The sequence below is a fragment of the Palaemon carinicauda genome, chromosome 29 (assembly GCF_036898095.1).
Source record: "Palaemon carinicauda isolate YSFRI2023 chromosome 29, ASM3689809v2, whole genome shotgun sequence".
In the NCBI taxonomy this organism is placed as follows: domain Eukaryota; kingdom Metazoa; phylum Arthropoda; class Malacostraca; order Decapoda; family Palaemonidae; genus Palaemon; species Palaemon carinicauda.
The window spans coordinates 58,393,169-58,416,498 of record NC_090753.1 but is presented as its reverse complement, the minus strand read 5'-3'; the positions used below and the strand labels follow the sequence as shown (position 1 = coordinate 58,416,498).

At 33.3% G+C, this 23,330-nt stretch overlaps 1 protein-coding gene and 1 pseudogene across 1 annotated transcript in view; one reads left to right on the top strand and one right to left on the bottom strand.

Moving 5' to 3' along the window:
* Positions 1–23,330, bottom strand: part of LOC137622601 (hemicentin-1-like) — a 368,776-nt pseudogene that overhangs the window by 103,412 nt on the left and 242,034 nt on the right.
* Positions 20,786–23,330, top strand: part of LOC137622751 (uncharacterized) — a 36,833-nt gene continuing 34,288 nt past the window's right edge. The window contains exon 1 of the mRNA XM_068353341.1: positions 20,786–20,833. Within this exon, the coding sequence (XP_068209442.1) occupies positions 20,786–20,833 (48 nt within the window). The remainder of the gene's footprint in view (positions 20,834–23,330) is intronic.

The following is a 23,330-nucleotide window of genomic DNA, read 5'->3' as shown; positions in this document are numbered from 1 at the left end:
GATGGATGAATATATAATATATATATATATATATATATATATATATATATATATATATATATATATATATATATATATATATATATACATATATATGTATATATATATATATATATATATATATATATATATATATATATATATATATATATATATATATATATATATATACACACACACACACACACACACACACATATATATATATATATATATATATATATATATATATATATATATATATATATATATAACACACATATGAAATCTGAGTGATAAAAACTATATATCAAATCTATTTAATTTAAAATGAGTTAGTAAAAAACTTAGGTAAAAATTAGAATCTATCAATAATACGTGAATTCCTTAAAAAGGTTAAAATTCTAGAAACAGAAAAATTACTTGATTCAGTTTTCTGACCAAAACATATCTCTCTCTCTCTGGCTGAAAAACTTTACAAACCGAAAATATATGTTTAATAGATAAAAAAGTATCACACTCACTGCACATTGGAACAGTGCCGTGAGGTGTACTCATTAAAATTCATGGGTTAATCTCGAGTGCCCAATTCGTAATCTGGTTAAAATTACTTCTGTTCTCTTGTTCTTTTGTGTCGAGGAATCCCAAGGAGCAACCTTCGGTTTAATTTGCCTTAATTTATTATTTTCTGGCACATTATTCCAAATATTCTGCCATTTTTCCAATAAGAAATGCCTTAATAATGTAATCAGATCTCCAACTGGGAGGTCAATGTTTTGTTGTGGTAATTTAATGGCTTCTTTAGTAGCAGCATCCGCCTTTTCATTACCAACAACTCCAACATGAGCCGGTATCCAGCATAAGTCGACACTTACACACTGAGAAGATAATTTACTTATAAGATCTTTAATTCTTAGGATCAAGTGGTTCCTATGAGTATAGTTTTTAAGGGCCACTATGGCACTTTGAGAATCTGAATAGATGACAAATTTAAAATTCTTCCTGTCTTCAATGGTTTTAATCATATTGATTGCTTGTAAAATGGCATATAACTCTGATGTAAATACTGATGATTCTTTTGGCAACGATAATTGTTGCTTGCGGTGACTCGGAGTATAAGTGATTTTTTTTTTTTTTATAAATAAAACAGATGAGGACAGATTCTTGTCCTTGTCATAATCCAAGGTGGGGGAAATAAAGATGGTTGGATAAGATTCCCTTTAAAGTTTGTTGATTGTAACAGTCTGTTTGCCCTAATTGGGAATGGTGGTTCATGGTTGTTTATAAATATGTCCCTCTCATTAAAAAGATTTTTTGTTTGAGAATTTGAGAATTAATGGATAAAATTTTCAATGCACTCCGCATTGTTACAAAATCCCGATGTAAAGACAATGGGGGTTCTCCAATTTCACATATAACTGAGAGATTTGGGGATGATCTAAATGCTCCGCTACAAATTCTCAGGCCTCGAGTGTGTATTGGATCTAAGATTTCAAAGTTGCTTCTGATCTTGAACCATAAATTGGGCTACCATAATCAATTCTTGATAATACTAATGCTTTATACATCATTAGTAAAGTTGATCTCCTTGCACCCCAGGTTGTGTGAGATAATTTCCTCATTAAATTAAGAGCACTGTTACATTTGGATTTGATGTATGATACATGTGCTTTCCAATTCAAATGGGTGTCAAAAATTAGTCCCAAAAACTTTACCTTATCTTGAAATTGGATTTGTACGTTGCCCAATGTTAGATTGATATCTTGGTTCTGCTTCCATCTACTATTTTCATAAAACATTATGGCTTGAGTTTTTTCTGCCGAAAGTTTGGGTGGTGTTGTATCTTCAATTACTCTTTTCTTGCTCACGCATTTTAATTTATGGGGCTCGATATCAACCATCTCTATTTCTCCTATGTTTTCTATAGCCTTGCTGGCACTGTCTGTGGCAAGTGTGTTGAAACGGTTTTGCAGTGGAATACGGTCTTCTTGCTTTAAGGGACCATTTTGGCCTACTTTGTTATTTGGTTTTTTGTTTATTCTACTGCTATTGTTGTTTTCCAGAATAGCTGGAACTGGATGAGAGTTCTGTGGCTTGCTGGAATTATTGGAAATCTTGTCGGGCCTTGAGGGATTTGTTGATGAAGAAGGTGAAATCTCAGGATATTTAGATCCAGCAGTAACTGTGGGGTAAGTATTCCTTGAATTATTATTTAACTTTAAGGGATTGGACAAAACTCTGGCATATGTTGGATTAGAACCGTTTTTTCCTTGCTGCACCAAAATTTATATGCTCATTCTTGGCAGTCTCAATTATTGATTGCTCCAGTTTGTACTGAGGACACGGTTTAGAATTGGGAGAGTGAGCTCCCTCACAATGGAAACAAAACTTTCCAGGAGTAAAATCGGCGGAGGTATCATGGAATTCGTTGGGATCATGAAATTCGGAACAAATATAACATCTTTTCTTATTAGTACACTTTACATTAATGTGGCCATACTCGTAACACTTATAACATTGCATTGTTCGTGTGTGGAATTTCTTGACCGGAATGTTTAAGTGTCTGATCTTGATGTAATCTGGTTGGTAATGTGATGAAAAGATTAAACAAATTGCATTATTATTCCCTTTTAGTTTTTTAGCTTTAAGAACGGTAGCTGGGCATCTTTTCAGTATATCTTCATCAGAAAATTCACTTAGATCCCTACTATAAATAATTCCTCTTGCGTGGTTGTAAGAGTGGTGAGGAGAGACTCTGAATTATATCTGACGAGGAAGCTTTAAAATTACTTAATAATACAGCTTGAGATTCGTTACCTGCTTTAATAAGCAGACAACGGCCATAGCGTGTTAAATTTCCCTGTGGAATACAGCCTACCCTTTTTTCAATACATTCATACCCCTTTATCAGATTATTACATCCCTCCTTGTATGAAGCAACATACCAGACTGGTTCTGGTACTATTCTGGTATTTTCCAGAACTTCTTCATACAAGGCAGAGCATTTGGGTATAAAGTCATATTCCGAGTCTAAAACATTTTTGATACTATGCAATTTCACTCGACAAGAAAGGTCAGAAACTTTACCATTTCTTATTTCATGAAAAGCATTTGTAGCTTGTAATGTGTTACTAAAAGTGACATAAGCCTCAAATTCTTGTTTATCTTTGGAGAGCTGCAGTTTCATTCTTGTTATATCTCCAAACTTTTCCAGAACATTAAATAACTCTTCATAATTCCCATTGCGAGTAATTCCCTCACAATATAGGACCCTTAAATATTCATTTAAACTGCCAGAGTTTTTATTTCTCTGGCATCTGGGGGAAGTTGGAATGAAAGGTTCCAGAGTAATAACACTGGATGGATGCGAGTCCATCGAGTGAACTATTTTCCTGGAAGAGTCAACCAGAGAGGAAGCGGATTGGTCGTCAACGGGTTTCGGTGGGTTCGCCATAATGACGAGAAGATTAATTTCATCTGGATATTCCCCCCACCCACCAAGGAGCCACACTTAGAGGACGGGTTCATCCCTACAATTAGGGCCGCCCTAGGGGCTATATCCAGAGATACACCCCGCCCTCAGCACTTGAGGCGTCATGACAGCCGTCAACGTCAGACCCAGCACTGAGGGAAAGGTTTGACATAAAACTTTCCCCTCGCTCGGTCACGTCAGGTACTCGAGTTCTTTTAAGATGGCATGCCGTCCATCCCACCTACGTCAAATCCAAAGAGGCAGCCAAACCATAATCAAACATAAGCCAAAGTCAATAACAAATTCATGTCCAAGAGTTGGAGATCGGAGAAAAAAGGAAAAAACAAAAGGAAAAGAGAAAGTGCTGACTAATTTAGTTGGATCAACAGCTTGGCACCAAGGACCAGTGGGGAAGCAATTCCCACCAAACATCGGAACCCAGCTGCTAATCCCTAAGCCCCCCATCCTCATCAAGGCTTCAGTATCTGGGGGGTTTAACATGTACAGTATGTTATTTTTAAAGGGGGGGGGGGGGAGCCATGTACCAACCGTGTGTAACACGATCGTACATAATTCATTTTGTATATATTATGCTTGTATCTTCGCTCTTCCCTCGCACTAAAAAGAACTAGAATAAACATGTCTGCGTTTCTCCTATGTAACATTGTCTGTTTCTCGAATATGTAATTGTAGTTATAAATGGGGGGTGGAGGAAGGGTTCAATCTGTATGTGTTCATATCTAGATACTTACCGGTCACTTTTGACGGGTCGCATAAACTGGTAGAAATATAATGAGCCCCATCTTTAATCAATGATTTTGCCAAGAAATCACATCATGGTATTACCCAAATAAGTAACATGAATATGAGTTTTCATATTCCTTTACTGAAACCCTACGCAGATATCTTTTCTTGAAAACGTCAAACCATTACAAGTCTACCAGATCCAACAAAGACGTCAGCAATCTTTCTTTTAACTTCCCTTCTCTCTTTCTTCTAGTCAAGATATCATTTCGGCTTCTGTGGCTTCGAGTTTAGGAAAGTAAGAGAATCGTTCTCCTAAAGAGTGGCAGAATCCTTTCAAAGGAACCACATTTCCCAAGAGCACGTTTTGTTGATGGTGTTTTTTTCTGTTTGTTCCATCTCCACAACTTTCACTTCCTAGGCTGAAAAACTTCGAAACTCATTCAAAGCTCTTTTCTTCTGGTCTCTTTTACCTCCTCGTGTTTTCCAAGAAGTTCTGTGATTCTCTCAAACATAAAGTGCCGCTCTTTCCAATTGTGAATAACATTTGAGAGAAATTTTGATGACGTGGTCGTTTGCTCTCTCTTAATGAGATATTTATATCATATCTAGTGATTGAAGTAGTTATCATATACGCTTTTTTAATTTAAAAATTCATCCTACATGGTTAAATTTATTACATAAATCAATATCATCTTAGTATTAAAGGCAATTAATAACTAAATTTAGATGAAGAAATATTGCATCATATTTTTTTCAAATAAAGAAAGGAGAAACAGCTTTTTTTTCTTTGCTCGGTTCAGAAGTAATAATATTATACTTCAGTTATGTAATTAGAAACGACATCAAGTTACAAAAGTATTTGACCTTTTTTTATCATTTAAGACATGCACCGGAAATTTTATGGATCATATTAGAGGGGTTATCAGCTTCATACCAAATTTAATTGCTTATTGCGGGAAGAATTTGGAAGTGTTGCTACATACTAGAATACTTTACATGTAAATACCACCACAAACATACATATACGTGTGTGTGTGTGTATATATATATATATATATATATATATATATATATATATATATATATATATATATATATATATATATATATATATATATATTTATATATATACTGTCTATATGAGTGTTTACGTTAATATATATATATATATATATATATATATATATATATATATATATATAGTAAAAAAGAAATTTCTTCAGAAATATTCTTACTGCAATCTTTTCCTTCCTTCATTAAACATTTTTCGCCGGGAGAACCAACAGTATCGATATGTCATTAGAAGCAGAAGCATCATTGAAACTAATAAAAGACCCTTTTCCTTCAGACACATCAAACACGAAATTATTCTTTCATTTACGCAATGGAAAATCCGTTTTCCCTTCACTCAATACTCCGTGAAATATTGAAGTTTACCCCTTGATTGTAAAATAAAAGTTCAAACTCACAGCAAATGTTTTTATGTTGAACAGGCTGACATAAGTCTTTTTATAGTTTATTTAAGAAATATCTGTTTTGATGTTGTTACTGTTTTTTAAATATTTTATTTATTTGTTTATCATTTCTCATATCGTTTATTCATTTCCTCATTTCCTTTCCTCGTTGGGCTACTTTTCTCTGTGGGAGTCCTTGGACGTGTAGTATCTTGTTTTTCCAACTATGGTAGTAGTTTAGCTAATAATAATAATAATAATAATAATAATAATAATAATAATAATAATAATAATAATAATAATAATAATAATAATAATAATGTTTAATCGATGTGAAATAAAAAAAAAGATTGTACCAATATCGAGCTGCTGTTTTCATTTGCTGGACGAATGCGAATGGATTATCAGGTCGATATTCCTATTTCAGATTTGAACAATGGATTCTTCGCCTCTTGTACACAGGCTTCCTCATTACTGGTACTGAATAAGAAAACATATTGACTGCTTTCTATTATCGAGAAACACCATCTAAAGGAATTGTGAAAGTCGAAAATTCCATATTAACTAAGAGGAATACTTCATTTAAAAAAAGATATATAATGAATTTCTTCCAGCTGTAAAACGGTAGAGAATTTATTTTTCTGGAAAAATATTTCCGACTTCCGTCTAATAAAAATGTTAGATATGTACCCCAGTCTACAGACCAAGCTCTCCCTTTTTCTCATGTCAGTGAATGAATCTATTGTATAATAATAATAATGAAAATAATAATAATAAAGGTCTAAAACTCACTCATGATTGGCAGAGGCAAGAAACAGTGACATTGCCATATCTGGCAAGACAATGCCCTCTATACCTATGATCAGCACCCGAGCCCCCTCTCTACCCAAGCTACGGCCAAGGAGGGCCAGGCTATGGCTGCTGATGGCTCAGCAGGTTGACCTATAGGCTCCCCAAAACACCCCATCCTTAGCTCACAAGTATGGTGATGTTGCAGCGACCAAAAGAACTAAAGAGTTTAAGAGGGATTCGAACCCCAGTCTGACGATCGCCAGTTAGGGATGTTACCACAACGGCCACCACTACCCTTAGAATAATAGCCAGAATCAAGATATTAATCCTGATCACCTCCAAAATTTAATGGTTTCTTCCGGAGAATAATATCTATCCGTTGTCAAAATTTAATGAAAATCTGGCAATGAACATCAATGTAATCCTACTAACAGACAGACAAACGTAAAGAAAAACGTAAAAATATAACCTCCTTAGACGAAACTTCTTATCAATCAGCAGATATATTAATCAAAAAAAAAAAAAAGTTGTCTAGCTTAAGATTATTTTATCTTAGAACAGAAAATATCCAAAATGAGAGAAATAGAAAGAGGAAGATTAGGTTTCAATTAACTGTGCTAAAAGATTTTTCAAAAAGTTATTTGTGGAGACTCTTGGGAATGGACTGGCAGAAAGTATTCTGAGGTTACAACCTTACTTCTTGGCTTTATTTAAAATCTTTCCAGAGATTTATATTTTGAAATTGCAACCTTTTCTAGTACAATCTTAGGAGAAAAATCTTGAGTTCTTTTAAATGTTTTATCCCAGGTCTTAGGATGGATTTCTGGCTGTTCTTTCCTTGCTGTTCTTTGTTCATTTTCTCTAACCCACGTTGTTCTCTATCTTATACTTTGTTATTCCTTTTTCAACCTTTAATCTTTTATATGTTATTTCACACTCACAGTCTCCCCTCTTTTTCGGTACTTTTTCCTCATTTTTTTCTAATCTTTGCCATTTCTTTTTCAAAGTTTATTTGTTAATTCTCTCTCACAGCTTTTTCTTTATTATGTTATTCATTCTCTCTCTCTCTCTCTCTCTCTCTCTCTCTCTCTCTCTCTCTCTCTCTCTCTCTCTCTCTCTCTCTCTCTCTCTCTCTCTCTCTCAAAGTTTGTATATGCTTTATTTCCCTCTCAAAGTTTGTTGTAATCTCATTTCTTTTTCAAAATTCATTCCCTTCTACTGTATATAATTTCTCTGTTACATTTTGTTCTCTCTGTATCTATTTTCTAAAACAGAACTGTTCTCCCAGTGGTGTCCCAATGGCTTGTAGCATTTGTTTTTCCATCTCAAGTTACAGCTTGGAACATTTCAAGTCCAGACCAAAGCTTTTATGTTGTAAAATGAGTATAGAATAGTGTGACCTTTACATGAGAAGATGAGAATCATTATTTGATTTAGATCAAATTTCTTTAGTTTTCTTTACCAAGTTTCTTGGCTAAACTGGGAAGATTAAGAAAAATATTCTATATGCCTTTTGATAGGTCATGCACTATATAACCACACATATAACCCCAATATGAAAAAATACCGAAGAACAATCTAAAAACAATTCCATCAAAAAAATAAAAAATAAAAAATAAAATAAAATAAAATAAAATAAAGAAAAAAAAACAAAGAAAAAAATAAATTCTGGTCAAATTTGACATATTTTTTCCCTCCTGTGCAATCATGCCCCGGAAAGATTGTTTTATGAACTGACGTTGTTTCAGTCTTCTTCATATTTGCTTCGGGGGACATAATCGAAAGCAAATATTGAAATGGTTCTTCTTGAAGACGGAGGATCAAACGTTTCCATTACTATTTCTATTATTAATAATATACTTTTAGTTATCATTAATATTATCCTTTATAGTTATCATTAATAATATCCTTTTAGTTATCATTAAGTATGCATTTTATTATTAATAATATCCTTATTATTATTAGTATCATTATTATTATTATTATTATTATTATTATTATTATCATCATTATTATTATTATTATTATTATTATTATTATTATTTTGGGAGTAGACTCTATTTTAAGAAAGTTTCATTAAAGACGATCGTTCCCTTAGTAGCGTTAATTTTGCAGTTGAGCTTCTGTACTGCTCGCCTTTTTCTGCGTTCGTCATTACTGCGTTCTGCCAGTAACTGTGCAACGTTAGTCATCAGTAGGGGAGTGACATGCATAAAAAATCTATGATCTTATTTAAACGTGTAAGGATCAGTAGGAAAAAGAGTATGGCTGCTACACGTTACGAAAAAGCGCAGTGTATCCTCTCATCATCAAAGTCAGGCTAAGGGGCTCTAGCGTTGGCAGCCCGCAAGTTTAAGGAGCAGTGAGCAAGCTATACTGGCAGCTTGCCTGCGACGTAGACTCTCTTGGTGAGCACCTCTGCCAATCAGCAAGTAGCTCTGGACTCCCCAGGACCCAGAATCTGAGTGGTAGAATAATATTCCTAACTCCAAGCCCCACTCAGTTCACGTGTTGGCCAATCAGCGCACCATTCTGGGAGCCTAGCAGAGCCTACCCAAACCCTGACTCCACTCAACTTCAACGATTGTGAGCGGAGTAAAGATCTGGCGAGCACCTCAGCCAATGGGAGAGAAGATCCTTCCCAACCAGATACGGAATCCGCCCATGAGGACCAATCATCGGCTGATGGGACGAGGCAACCATGGCGTATCTATATAGCCATCGCCGTCGCCATCTCCTGTGTCGTCTTTAGGTTAGGTCTCTCTCGCTGGACAAGCAGGACCTCCAAGATCCTACGTTTCCTGCCATTCGTGGTACTACCAATGATCTTTGGGCTGCAACAGGGAAAAATAGCCCGGTATGGAAAGGAAATAGGGAAATAAATAAGCGATATGAGAAATAAGGTACAATTGAAATAAAATATTCTAAACACATTAACAACATCAAACTAGATATTATATATATATATATATATATATATATATATATATATATATATATATATATATGTATATATATACATATATATATATATATATATATGTATATATATATATATATATATACATATATATATATATATATATATATATACTATAAAATGACTTACATAAGCCTGTTCAGAATAAAAATATTTGAAGTTCCAACGATTCAACAACTTGATTAAGAGGATTAATAGATAAAAATTACTATAAAATTACCTTTATCCTCCGGATGGAAATTAATCCGAAGAGCATTTGTCCTCAGAACAGAAAGTTGATCCAAAATGGCACCGTTCCTCAGAACTGAGTAAAATGGGCTATAACATCTTGTGTTCTCAGAATACCAAATATTTCCCAATTATAAGAAAGAGCATGTGTCAGGCTATATATAAAAGTGTATATATATATATATATATATATATATATATATATATATATATATATATATATTGGTCACGCCCAGCTCTCCCCGTCCTTCGGGTAGGAGGGAGATGAATTAGTCATACACTGGTGAAAAGCGGCTGATGTGTGGATATATATATATATATTTATATATATATATATATATATATATATATATATACATATATATATATATACATATATATATGTATATATAAATATATATATGTATATAATCTAGAGACAAAACCAGTTAGTGTATCAAGAAACAAATGTTTCATGTTATTAAAGAACCACAGTACTGAAGAAGTGAAGTTACCATTTTTAAGACGTCAAAAGAAAAAAAAAAAATTATCGATATATGCGTTAACTATTAAGCGATACATTTTATTTAGGAAAATTCTAGAAAATAAAACCTTTAATAATATAGAAGAAACCAGATGATTGATGGAATTATTATCTCTATCGGCGCTCTTGGGCTTTGGCGTTTTGTTTTTCTAGCTAGGGTTGCTGTCTGGATTGTAATAATAATAACAGAAACATATAAATAAAACAATACTTATTACAATCAGAACAGGGATTCGGTAGAGCGTATACCTTTCTCAACGCCATATTACAAGATAGGCAATTGAATTATGCACATTTTGACACTAGTTTCATGAAAATCGGATAAAAATTGACTGCTATGTAGCAAAAAGAGGTTTTTGACCCTTTCGTGACTATGTCCATTGACTCAGTCACTCTAAAATCAAATCAAATTGTCCTTGAATAATCGCCAATCTCTGACTAAATTTCATGAGATTCGGTCTGATATTTTTTGAGTTCTGTGAATCACAAACAAACATACATACAAACATAAATACATAATTACACGGCTATCAAAATATAATCTTCTGACGAAGGTAATAATAATAAAAGTACTGAAAATGAAAATGATAATGATGATAAATGTATTAATGGTGATGATGATGAAATATAAAAGAAAACTATAATAATTAAAGTCATAAAAGTGTTGATGATAATAATGATAAATATATCAATAATTTAATAACAATGATATAATATCAAAGTGTTGATAAGGATATAGAAAATAAAAGTATTAATAATGATATTGATAATGATTATGGTAATAAAAGTACTAGTATGGATAGTGATGATACTAACAAAAGTATGAATGATAATTTCAATAGTGATAATGTTAATGATAGCAATAGTGATGATAATAATGAAAGTATCAAAAATTATATTAATGGTGATTATAATAATTAAAGTATTGATAATGATATCAATGATAACATAAGTATTAATAACATTATTGATATTGATAATGATATATGTATTGATGGTGATATTAAGAATAATAAATAATATACCTATTAATAATGATATTGATGCTATTAATAATAATTAGTATTTATAATCGTATCATTAATGATGATAATAATATACTGTAACAAGAACTTACTTGATTAGTAGAGAAACCAAGCCTCAACAGAAACTGAAAAAGATAATAAAAAGTTAGAGTTTTAGAAAATATTTTTTTAGATATCAGAAATGATTCCAGTTTCTCAAAAAATATCAATATCAACTAAATAATTTTAAAATTACACATTAACTTTTCTTTTGAACTGGCAAATGGTACTGCATCAACCAAGATTATTATTATTATTATTATTATTATTATTATTATTATTATTATTATTATTATTATTATTATTATTATTATTACTTGCTAAGCTACAACCCTAGTTGAAAATTTATGTGTTTTGAGACAAAGAGAGGACTTTGCATAAAATCATTTTCGATAAGACACAAGTAAACAAGAATACGCCAAGTAAGGAATAACATTACCAGCGAATGGAAACACTAATTGATAACAGACCATTCTATACTCGTCAAAGAGAGAGAGAGAGAGAGAGAGAGAGAGAGAGAGAGAGAGAGAGAGAGAGATGCTATTTACGCTCTGTGTGTGTATGAGAGAGTCTTTAATTTTGAATATTGTGAGTCTTGATGTTATTTACGCTTTTCTAGTGTGTGTGCATGAGAGAGAGAGAGAGAGAGAGAGAGAGAGAGAGAGAGAGAGAGAGAGAGAGAGGATAAAATAGATAGAACCTCATTAGTTCATCCTGTATTCATCATATTGTCATGAAAATTATCCTTTGTAGACTTTACCCGATGAAAAAAAAAAGAGTTCCAATTCAAAGCCATCTGAATCAATATGAATTTTAATATATCATAGAATCTTTCTTTTTACCCTAATTATGTCAATAATTGAGGAATATTGCACACAAACTCACATATTTATACATAGTGACCTAATCATTTTCATTGGTATATGTATATAGATGCATATAACTGCTACATATGTATACATACAGATATACTTACTTGTATATGTATATCGATGCATATAATGGTTTGTGTATTCGTATCTATACATATATAGATATACAGTATGTATGATTAAATATGTACTCAGTATATACTATATATACTCATTTACATAGCCATATATATATATATATATATATATATATATATTTGTATACATGTACATAGAAATGATAGATATCACATATTCATGTACATACACGCACATAAATCACGTATATATATGCATAAACACACACACACACACACACACACACACATATATATATATATATATATATATATATAGTTTGAATCTAAACAAGAATTTCTTTCCTTCAACATTTATTCTTGCAAATGACGGCAAAGTTTCCATCTATCATCTGCTGAGTGACAGCTTCAATATTCCCCAAAGCCTCAGATTAATCCCCAGACAGCAGTTAAAAAAAATGCAATATGTAAGATTCCGTCTTTACAACGATCATGAATAACCACCGCATTGAAAAGTTATTATGTTTACGGCATGTTAAGTGTATCTTAATAAATCTACGTGAAGAAGAAGAAGAAGAAGAAGAAGAAGAAGAAGAAGAAGAAGAAGAAGAAGAAGAAGTTTCGATAGCCAAATATTTATGCATAAGTAATCATAAAAAAAAAAAAACGATTTATTTGAAAGGAAATTGTTTACTATGATTTATTATGACTCTTAATATGAACTAGTGCACTCGAACCGTTAAAATATTTAGATATGGACATACAGATTCAATCCATCTCATCCCCTCCCCTTTTCCTAACTACAACCTGATGATTCGACATTTAAAGGCATTAAAAGCCGCTCATGGATGTCAGAGGCAAGGGACAGTGACAATGCCCTAGAGACTGACCATATTTACATATGAACAGCAACCCAAGGCCCCTCTCCACCGAAGCGCCAGGCAATGGATGCTGATGACTCAGCAGATAGACCTATAGGCTCCCTCAAACACCCCCTCCTTAGCTCACAAGTATGGTGAGGTTGCAGAGACCAAAGGTACTAACGAGTTTGAGCGGAACCCGAACCCCAGTCTGGCAATCGCCAGGCAAGGACGCTACCTTTCGGGCTATACCCTTCTCGCCATGGTATGACTACAAGCTCTCCCAACTGAGCGTGACAGAATATGTATATATATATATATATATATATATATATATATATATATATATATATATATATATATATATATATATATATATGTATATATATATATATATATATATATATATACATATACATATATATATATATATATATATATATATATATATAGAGTCAGTTTTAGTATGGATAATATTGAATATATTTTCTAGAAGAAATCACACTAAAGAATAAAAGTGTATTTCATTTGCTTCATTTTCCTCGTGTATTGTTGTAAAGACGTATTTCGTAAAACATACAGATTACTCTCACTCAACAGATATCTTCCTTCCTTCCTTTCTTCTTTTCCTATCAATGCTATGAAACAGCACATTTTCTTTCCATTGTGACATCTCGTGAAAGGAAAATATATATTTCAGCAAAGACAAGAAACGGGTCTATCCTCAGGTAGCGATTCGCTTTGATAGAATGGGACCCAATATGAAAGACACTTCAAAGAAAGATTCTTCATACAGAGAGAGAGAGAGAGAGAGAGAGAGAGAGAGAGAGAGAGAGAGATAGCACACACACTCATATGTATATATATATATATATATATATATATATATATATATATATATATATATGTATATATATATATATATATATATATATATATATATATATATATACATATATATATATATATATATATATATATATATGTATATATATATATATATATATATATATATATATATATATATATATATATATATATAATCATCTTTTTCTAGTCGAGAATTTCTTTGAAATTCAATAACGGTCGCCCAAATGCGTGTGTAATTATATATGTTGCAGAAGGTGTGGATTGGCAGTTTAAATAGTAATTTGTTCAGAACAACTTAACAGCAACGAGTGAGTCTTAGTTATAATTGGTGATAGTCATGAGAAACTGCAGGGACTGGTAAAAGCATGGCATTGTTTGCTAGAGGAGACAGGTACTTTTTCATATAGAATTAAACCATGAAAGGTGACTAAAGAATGTTAATATTAATGATACAATAACGAGAAGTTGGCAAGGTGTACTAAGATCTAGGGAGAATTGAATTGGATGATGTTGTAATGATATGAAAAGGAGTTAAAATGGTTGCAGAGACTTAGGATGAAAAGTCAAACGTCACAACAGATAAAGTAGTCTTTATTGTTCAAGCAAATAAAGATAGATTTCATAGTTATTACTATTATTATTATTGTTATTATTATTATTATCTAAGTTATATCCCTACTTGGGAAAGCAGGATGCTATAAGCCTAAGGGCTCCAACAGGGAAAATGGGCCAGTGAGCAAGGGAAACAAGGCATCGGATGGAATAGTGTGCCTGAATTTATCCAGCTGCAAGAGAAAAAAAATTACGGTAATTGTTTACAACACCACGCTCTCCATTTACTCCAAAATAATGCAATCCTGCAGTTCTCATCTTCTTGCACAGTGATTAGGTGGTTATTTAAATTCTGGGAAAGCAATAATTAGCTAGATATATTGAGGAAGAGGGAAGGGGTTATAAAAAGAAAATAGTTCGGTTTCCTCACTAAACGACTTGGAACTGACATGCCAACATAGTCAACCATACAGAATTCGTGATGCCAGCGTACATAAACACAAGTTCGTGATGCCAGCGTACATTTGATATACTGTATATTAAAAATATACTTAATTAAAAGTGGATTGATTATAATTACTCAAAAGTGTCCATAACATATGTAATTTACAAATAGTGACACTTTTGAGTAATCACTCAATTTTTGATTAAGTATATTTTGAATATACAGTATATCAAATGTACGCTGGCATCACGAACTTCTCTTTGCTTGACTATGTTGACATGTCACTTCCAAGACTTTCGGTGAGGAAACTGAGCTATTTTCTTTTTATAACCCCTTCCCCCTTCATCAATATATCTAGCTAATTATTGCTTTCCCAGAAATTAAATAACCACCTAATTACTTTGCAAGAAAATGAGAACTGCAGGATTGCATTATTTTGGAGTAAATGCAGAGCGTGGTGCTCTAAACAATTATTCCCCCCCCCCAAAAAAAAAACAGCTAAACTATACTAATGATAAATAAGCCAAAGGGAATCAGTTTTACCATATTATATCCCAAAGAGAATCCATTCTCATAAATTTAGAAAAGTATATAAGTGTATCAACGACTTACGATCATAAGTATCATACTCAGAATGAACCTAGTAGCAGCCCAAGCTCCCACTCCACCCAAGCTAGGATCAAGGAGGGATAGGCAATAGCTACTGATGACTCAGGAGATAGAGCTATAGACTCCCCCAAAACCCTAATCCTTGGCTCACAAAGATGGTAAGGTTGCAGCAACCAAAGAAACTAACGAGTTTGAGCGGGACTCGAACCCAGTCTGGCGTTCACCAGTCAGGGACGTTACCGGCTATGGATAATTACTTTGATTGATTAAGATTGCCAAACATCTATGGCATGATGCGGGCAATCGGGCAATAGTAACCCACAAAGGATGTAAATCTTGAAAGGCTTCAACAAAAGTTTAGGCCTGCCAACAAAGTCATGCAGAAATGGGAACCAGCGCCACCGAGCTCTGACTGGACAAGAAGTCGAAGACTCAAAACTCTACGGGTGTTGCATGCCACATTTCAGCAACCTAGGTTTATTCCTCTTTGCTCTTCTAAATATGTTCTTTTTGATATATCATCCTCACTAATTAAGAGCTAAAAAGGGCATCCATTTATGGATATATATGATGCAACAACTAAAAATTAATAGATTTCGGTGTCCTGAGATTCATTCAAGTGCCAAAAAAAACGTTCACCGGTCTTCTGGCATCATTCCTTTCGAGACGAATATGAATATTTGGTTTTCATTGTTGTCAGGATGTAAGACAAAATTCAGAATCTATAAATCACTAAGAAAGAGACTGTTTGTGAAGAGTTTGATCGTTCGTCTTAATTATGAAATTATGCTGAACCGTGAAAACATGATAGGAAGGTGTGTTAATTATGGTGTCACAGAATGAGAATGAATTTTGCAATGAATTTTATGTTATGACAATTCCTTGAGGTATCCTGCTTTCTAGTGATCTCTGATACCTATTTTTGATTCGTGGTAATGTCTAGTATTTTGTACACGGAGGAGAGGAGTCCATGTTTATGTGTACATGTGTGTGTGGCTGAATACCTCAATCATAGGAGTTTTCTGAGCCTATAAATCCCTTCATAAATTATATATATATATATATATATATATATATATACGCACACAAACATACACACACACATATATATATATATATATATATATACCTTTCTGAGTGAGGAAACATTAACGTGGTGAAAGGGTTTACATATCGCCATGATCACCAAAGCTGTACTAGTCAGGGTCACCTTTACCAGGTTGGTTTGCTGTCAGAGATCATACAAAAGTCTCCCACCATCACACATCCACAGTTGGCCAGAATGGTGATGGAAACTGGCAAAGGCAACACAGGAATGAAGACATTTCTGGGGCCTTTGTCCTACAGTTGTCTAAAAACGTCATACACACATACACACACATACTAAATAAGCTCTACGAGTCTCCCCCTACTTCCGTGTTCCCCTATTTAGAAGATTATTTCTTTGAAGCAATTGTTCCTTCAATTCCTGATTCTTACGTGTCATTCACTGCCCTTCAATTCGGAGATGAACGGAAAAGTTGATATAATAAAGATATAATTAAAGTAAACCATTATTATTATTATTATCATTATTATTATTATTATTACTTGATGAACTACAATCCTAGTTGGATAAGCGGGATGCTATAAGCCCAAGGGCTCCAACAAGAAAATAGCCCAGAGAGGAAAGATTATCCTTAATAATAAGAGAATATGATTATAGCTTCAGAGTGCCCCTGCTAGGTAGTAATTAGCTGTCTCTTAGTGGTCCACACCAGACCACTTCATTCCCCCTTCAACGCAGGCTTTTCTATAGAGGTGGAGGACTGTGGAAATCTTTTGAACTTTCCCAAACGACCTCAAACGAGTATAAAATCCTTCTGGATGTAATATAGCATATATCTAAGCTATGCATAGTAATATAGAAAGTGTGTATATCCATATAATTCGACTAAGTCGTAACAAATTACAATGCAAACACAAAATTGATTATTCTCGAGGAGGAAACAATTCACTACATACTGAAAATCTCAAAGTTAAGAAATGTAAACGAAATTGTATCTTGTATTTGCTATGCATTAAGGAAACCTTAAACAAACTTCAGATAAGAAATATGTAAGAGACAAAAATTGTATTTTGTATTTGCTATGAATTCAGAAAGCCTCAAAAAACTTTAGAGATAAAAGTCATAAACCAAATCCAATTTTGTATTGGCTATGAATTTAGAAACCATAAAAAACCCCAGAGATAAAAGACATAAAAGAAATCGTACTTTATATTTGCTATGAATCAAGAAAGCATAAAAAACTTCAGATGTAAAAGACGTAAATGACATCGTATTTTGTATTTACTACGAATTAAGGACGCTTCCGACCTCCCCCAACTCGAGACGAGCGAAGAGGAACAAATGAACTCATCCACCTGGCAATACTGTAGGACCTGGGACTCCTACGGCAAGTGTCCCAAAGGCACCTGGAAGGTCGACAGTATTGACACATCACTTGAGGAAACGAGATGTGATCCTTCCAAGGGCGGCGCCCTCTTTCAGATCTCCGTCTCCAGGAAATTACTCCAACATTATTGACTCTTACCTTTAGGAGTGGTTTGTACGGATTTGTTGGGAGAAGATTCGGGGGATTTATTCACACTTTGAAGGATTTTCTTATTTCATTTATGGGGGATTAAAACTTCTTTGTTTTTCTTTGTGCGCGGTAAACCATCAGGGTATGTGTAAGTGTACACACACACACACACACATATATATATATATATATATATATACATATATACTTATACATATATATATATATATAGATTTTTATATTAAAATAAATATATATATATATATATAGATTTTTATATTAAAATAAATATATATATATATATATATATATAAAGCATACACATACAACCACACAGACATACATATATATATATATATATATATATGTATATATATATAAATATATATACATACATATATATACATATATATATATATATATAAATATATATATATATATATATATATATAGAAAGACAGGAACTGGAAAACCTACCAAGATAATTAAAACGATGCTAATGAGCCTTCTGTGTAAACACGTGAAGTGAATACTCTTCTCCCTTAGCATTCCAAAGAATAGCGCTCACTTAGTCAAGGGATATTTTTTTTTTTTTTTTTTTTTTTTGGGGGGGGGTAAACCTATTATGAAAGAATTTCTTTCCTATCTTTGCAGAATCTGGCCAAACAATTTGTTTCTATTGCAATGAATCGAACCAATATGACGTCATAGATGACCCAGCTTCTAATTCCAATTTAAGGTCAATAATCCAACCTATTTCTGAGCTGATAAAAGAGGTCAAATTAAGTGGTCTTTTCCCGCAACTCACAAATTATGACATTTCCCAAAGCTAAGATGTATTCCTTTCTCAGGAGATTAAAACGCAATTTTTTTTCAAGATTAGCTTTTCAGCAGCGGTTGACATAAACAGTATAGGGAACACGATCGTTAAATGTATAATTTATGATCATAAATTACTATATAAAAGTGATAATAATTCAAGTCAGTATTTATTAAAGAATATGATGATCCATAAACATATCTTTGCTCCTGATTACCACAGAGGAATCAATACTCATTTAAGAGAGAGAGAGAGAGAGAGAGAGAGAGAGAGAGAGAGAGAGAGATACTTTATCGAGAGGAAGATTCATCGTAACAAATACAAAAGATTTTGGAATAGTTCAAAAATTACGTCTTTCGGAGCCAATAGAAAACTTTGCCATTCAAACCAAGACAAAATATTCCCTTTGAACGATTATTTATTGTTAGCCTCAAAAAAGTTTAGAAAGTCTTTTTGGAGAAGTGGAAAAGTTTAAACGATTTTTATTCGAAGGTCTTGAAACCATTTCTCTTTTTTTATATGAATAAAAAGTTTGGCTTTTCAAAAGTTTACTGTTAGCAATATACCTTTTGTTTCACCTTATAATAATATTTTTTTGGTTAATTTAATCACTTATATGGATGTAAAATATCTTATGAATGGTTTCATTCTTTCCAATATACATTTCTTTGAATTAGTTTAACTTCTATTTATATTAAAAAATATATTATTTGGAAATGTTGAAGCCGTAAATAATATTTTAGGTTCTTGAACAATTCAATCTTCCAATCATAAAGTGAAATGTTCAATGCTTTAAAGGCCGCTCATGAATGGCAGAGGCAAGGGACAGTGACATTGACCTAGCAGCAGGACAATGCCCTAAGTCTGACCATATATCAATAATATCAGGGCCCAAGCACCCTCTCCACCCAACCTACGACCAAGGAGGGCCAGGCAATGGTTGCCGGTGACTCAGTAGACAGGCTTATATGCTACCCCAGAACCCCCATCCTTAGCTCACAAGGATGGTGAAGTTGCAGAGACCAAAGAAACTATCGACTTTGAGCGGGACTCGAACCCAAGTCTGGCGATTACCAGTCAGGGACGTTCGTTTTCCTTCTATTTATATGAAAAATATATTATTTGGAAATGTTGAAGCCATAAATAATATCTAAGGTTATTTGACCAATCATATAACCGAGGAATATCACTGTATGGAAAGTTTTGGAAGAAGTATATAAGATTTTGGGTAAAGCTCATCATCCAAAAAAAAAAAAATGAGAATATATACTTTGGAGGATTGTTGAAAGACTTGTAAAATATTTAGGGTCTATTTCATAATTTAACTGAATGAAAAAGACAAATTGCATAATTGTAAGAGAAATATGCAAAATTTTTGGGTCAATCTGTCCATCAATATAAATAAAAAGAAAAGGAAAATATCACGTTTTAGAAGATTGGAAAAGCAATAGACGATATCTTGGGTCAATCTCACCATTTATATAAATGAAAAATATATCCCATGGATAATTGTTGAAGGCCAAATACAATATTTTGGGTCATTTATAGGAAGGGAAAATATAGTTTTATGGAGGATTAAAAAAGAAATAGACAAACTTTTCGGTTAACCCCACAAATTATATAAATGAAAAAATATATCTTATAGAAAGACTGTTAGAGCAATAGAAAAGACTTTGGGTGGTACCCAATTTCTCTTCCCTCCCGGATGGCGACCAGAGGAAGAATCCTTTCCCTTTGAGGAAGAAGAAGAAGAAGAAGAAGAAGAAGAAGAGGCTTCTGTCCATTATATCTGAAATCCCCAAACCTGATATTGTCAATAAACACCTGCAGGATACGGAAGGAATCACACGCTGTAAATAACCAGCCCTTCCTCCACTATGGAGCTTTGGCAAAGAGAACACCTCGACTGCCCAGACTTGACGGAGGTTGAGGTCTCCTTCTCTTGCTAATAATAAGCAAGGAATTGGTCAAAGGGATTCAATTGAAAAAAAAAGAAACACCTTTTAAATGCTGTAATGAGAGAAAACTTTAGATGAGCAGTGCTGTGGTCCAGCTCTAGTGAGAAAGAGCTTGCCTATATTAGCGGTGTTGCCACGTCTCCCATCGCGGCAATTAGTCTTTCACCTAAAGTCGCTAAGTATATGGGAAGACGTGGCAACGCTTCAGAGAAAAAAAGGTTGATTTTACCGGATAGTCTTCATTCATATGTAAATTAATTAAACCTATTTTTATTGTAACCGTTTGTAGTTGCAATGCATTCCTGAAGTGTTCGCTGCAATTTGCATGAATTTGATCATTAATTCAACGTTAGGAGATGTCGCTATAAAATTCCACCTTTTCGCTTGTAATCTCCCAAAATGGAATCCACGTATTAAATGACATCAATTTGGAACAATAAGGATTTATTACTAGGAGCTATTCTAATGGATTTCTTCAGCAAGTCTTTGAAACTTGATAATAATAATAATAATAATAATAATAATAATAATAATAATAATAATAATAATAATAATAATAATAATAATAATTTTAACCTTTTTGGTAAGAACCTGCGCGTTGGTGTAAGTTAATTTTGCCGAAATACTCATTTGAATGCAGCAATCTCTCTCTCTCTCTCTCTCTCTCTCTCTCTCTCTCTCTGCACTTTGCAAATGCAACCTGTAATGACTCAGTTCTTCCGGTTATGATCACGACTTGAGATACATTTCAAGCGTACATAAAACTCTCTCTCTCTCTCTCTCTCTCTCTCTCTCTCTCTCTCTCTGCACTTTGCAAATGCAACCTGTAATGACTCAGTTCTTCGGTTATGATCACGACTTGAGATACATTTCAAGCGTACATAAAACTCTCTCTCTCTCTCTCTCTCTCTCTCCTCTCTCTCCTCTCTCTCTCTCTCTCTGCATATGCATTCTGTTCTTCCGGTTATGATCACTATCTGAAATACAGATAGTTTGGAAGATAGTTGAAGGCCAAATACAATGTTTTGGGTCAATCTCATCATATATACAAAGGGAAAAATATAATTTTATGGAAGATTATAAAAGCAATAGACAAACTTTTTCGGTTAACCTCACAAATTATATAAATGAAAAAATATATCTTATAGAAACACTGTTTGAGCAATAGACAAGACTTTAGGTAGTACCCATTTCTCTTCCATCTCGGATGGCGACCAGAGGAAGAATCCTTTTCCTTTGAGGAAGAAGAAGAAGAAGAACAAGAACAAGAAGAATAAGAAGAAGAAGAAGGAGAAGAAGAGGCCTCTTTGTATGATAAAGTCCTTATTTACAGTGATCAAGTGCCCGAATTAGCCCAGCTATGGGGTGCTACATGTAGGTCTCTTGACCGGGTAAATTACGCAAAGTAGATGGGCACTTAACAAGCGAAAAATGCATTACTATCCGTGTAGCTCTAGTTCGGGTTGTTCCAGCAAAAGCTATCCATACCAACTCCTCAGCCTATCAGGGTATTAGTTAAACCCACAATTTCTAGAGCTGGTGCCGTGAGTAGGGGAAAGGAAAAACCATATAATAAAATAACTCGGAAATAAAAGTTTGATTGTCCTTTTAATCACTAACTTATACAGCTGTGGAGCGGTACTCATGGATTCCTAAATACTTTCTCTCATTCTTTGGATTTCATTTCCTGAGCTTCTTCCTCTATCCCTTGATTCATTATTTAATATTTGTGTTTCTTTCTATCATAATTCATTCATTTATTTATTAAATATTATCTTTAAAATGAATGCCCTTCTACCTCGGTGCTCGTCTTAGGGCGTCAACTTGGTTCTTAGCTCCTCTCTCTGCCTCCATAAAAGAAATCTCTCCCAAGCGGCAGCAGAAAAACCTTCACTTGGCCATTCCAACTTGGAACTATTTGATATTTGTGTGACACCAAGAAAAGATATTCATTAGCTGGATTCCGGAATAAGGCATTTGGAGATCTGTATTTCATTTTCCTCTATCTTAGTTTTTACAATCTCCATCGAAGTAAAAAAATTGTATTGTGAAGCATGCTTCCTTGAATAAGTGGTGCCCCTCAGATTTTTTATACAATACATATCCCATTCCTTTATCATTATTCCAGTTAACGAAAATATCTTAGTCGATTTTAAAGCAACTGGTTAAATTTTCCTACAGAGCATTTAAGGTATATAGAGGAGTATAAAATATAATGATCAAACTATATGCAGCCGGACAAATGTTGGTATACGGATCCCTTAAGGAAGCAAATCCTCCAAACCTCCAAAAGCAATTATAGTTATTTTCCCTCAAAATCACCCATTATTTGGATAAGGCATTTGATTCTAACAAAATAATCCCGTTATTTATATCCTGTAATAACTATCTCCAATTTTGCCATTTAGTTACGATAATTATCAAGTGAATAAAGCACTTACGATAAAGATTGAATTAGCAATGT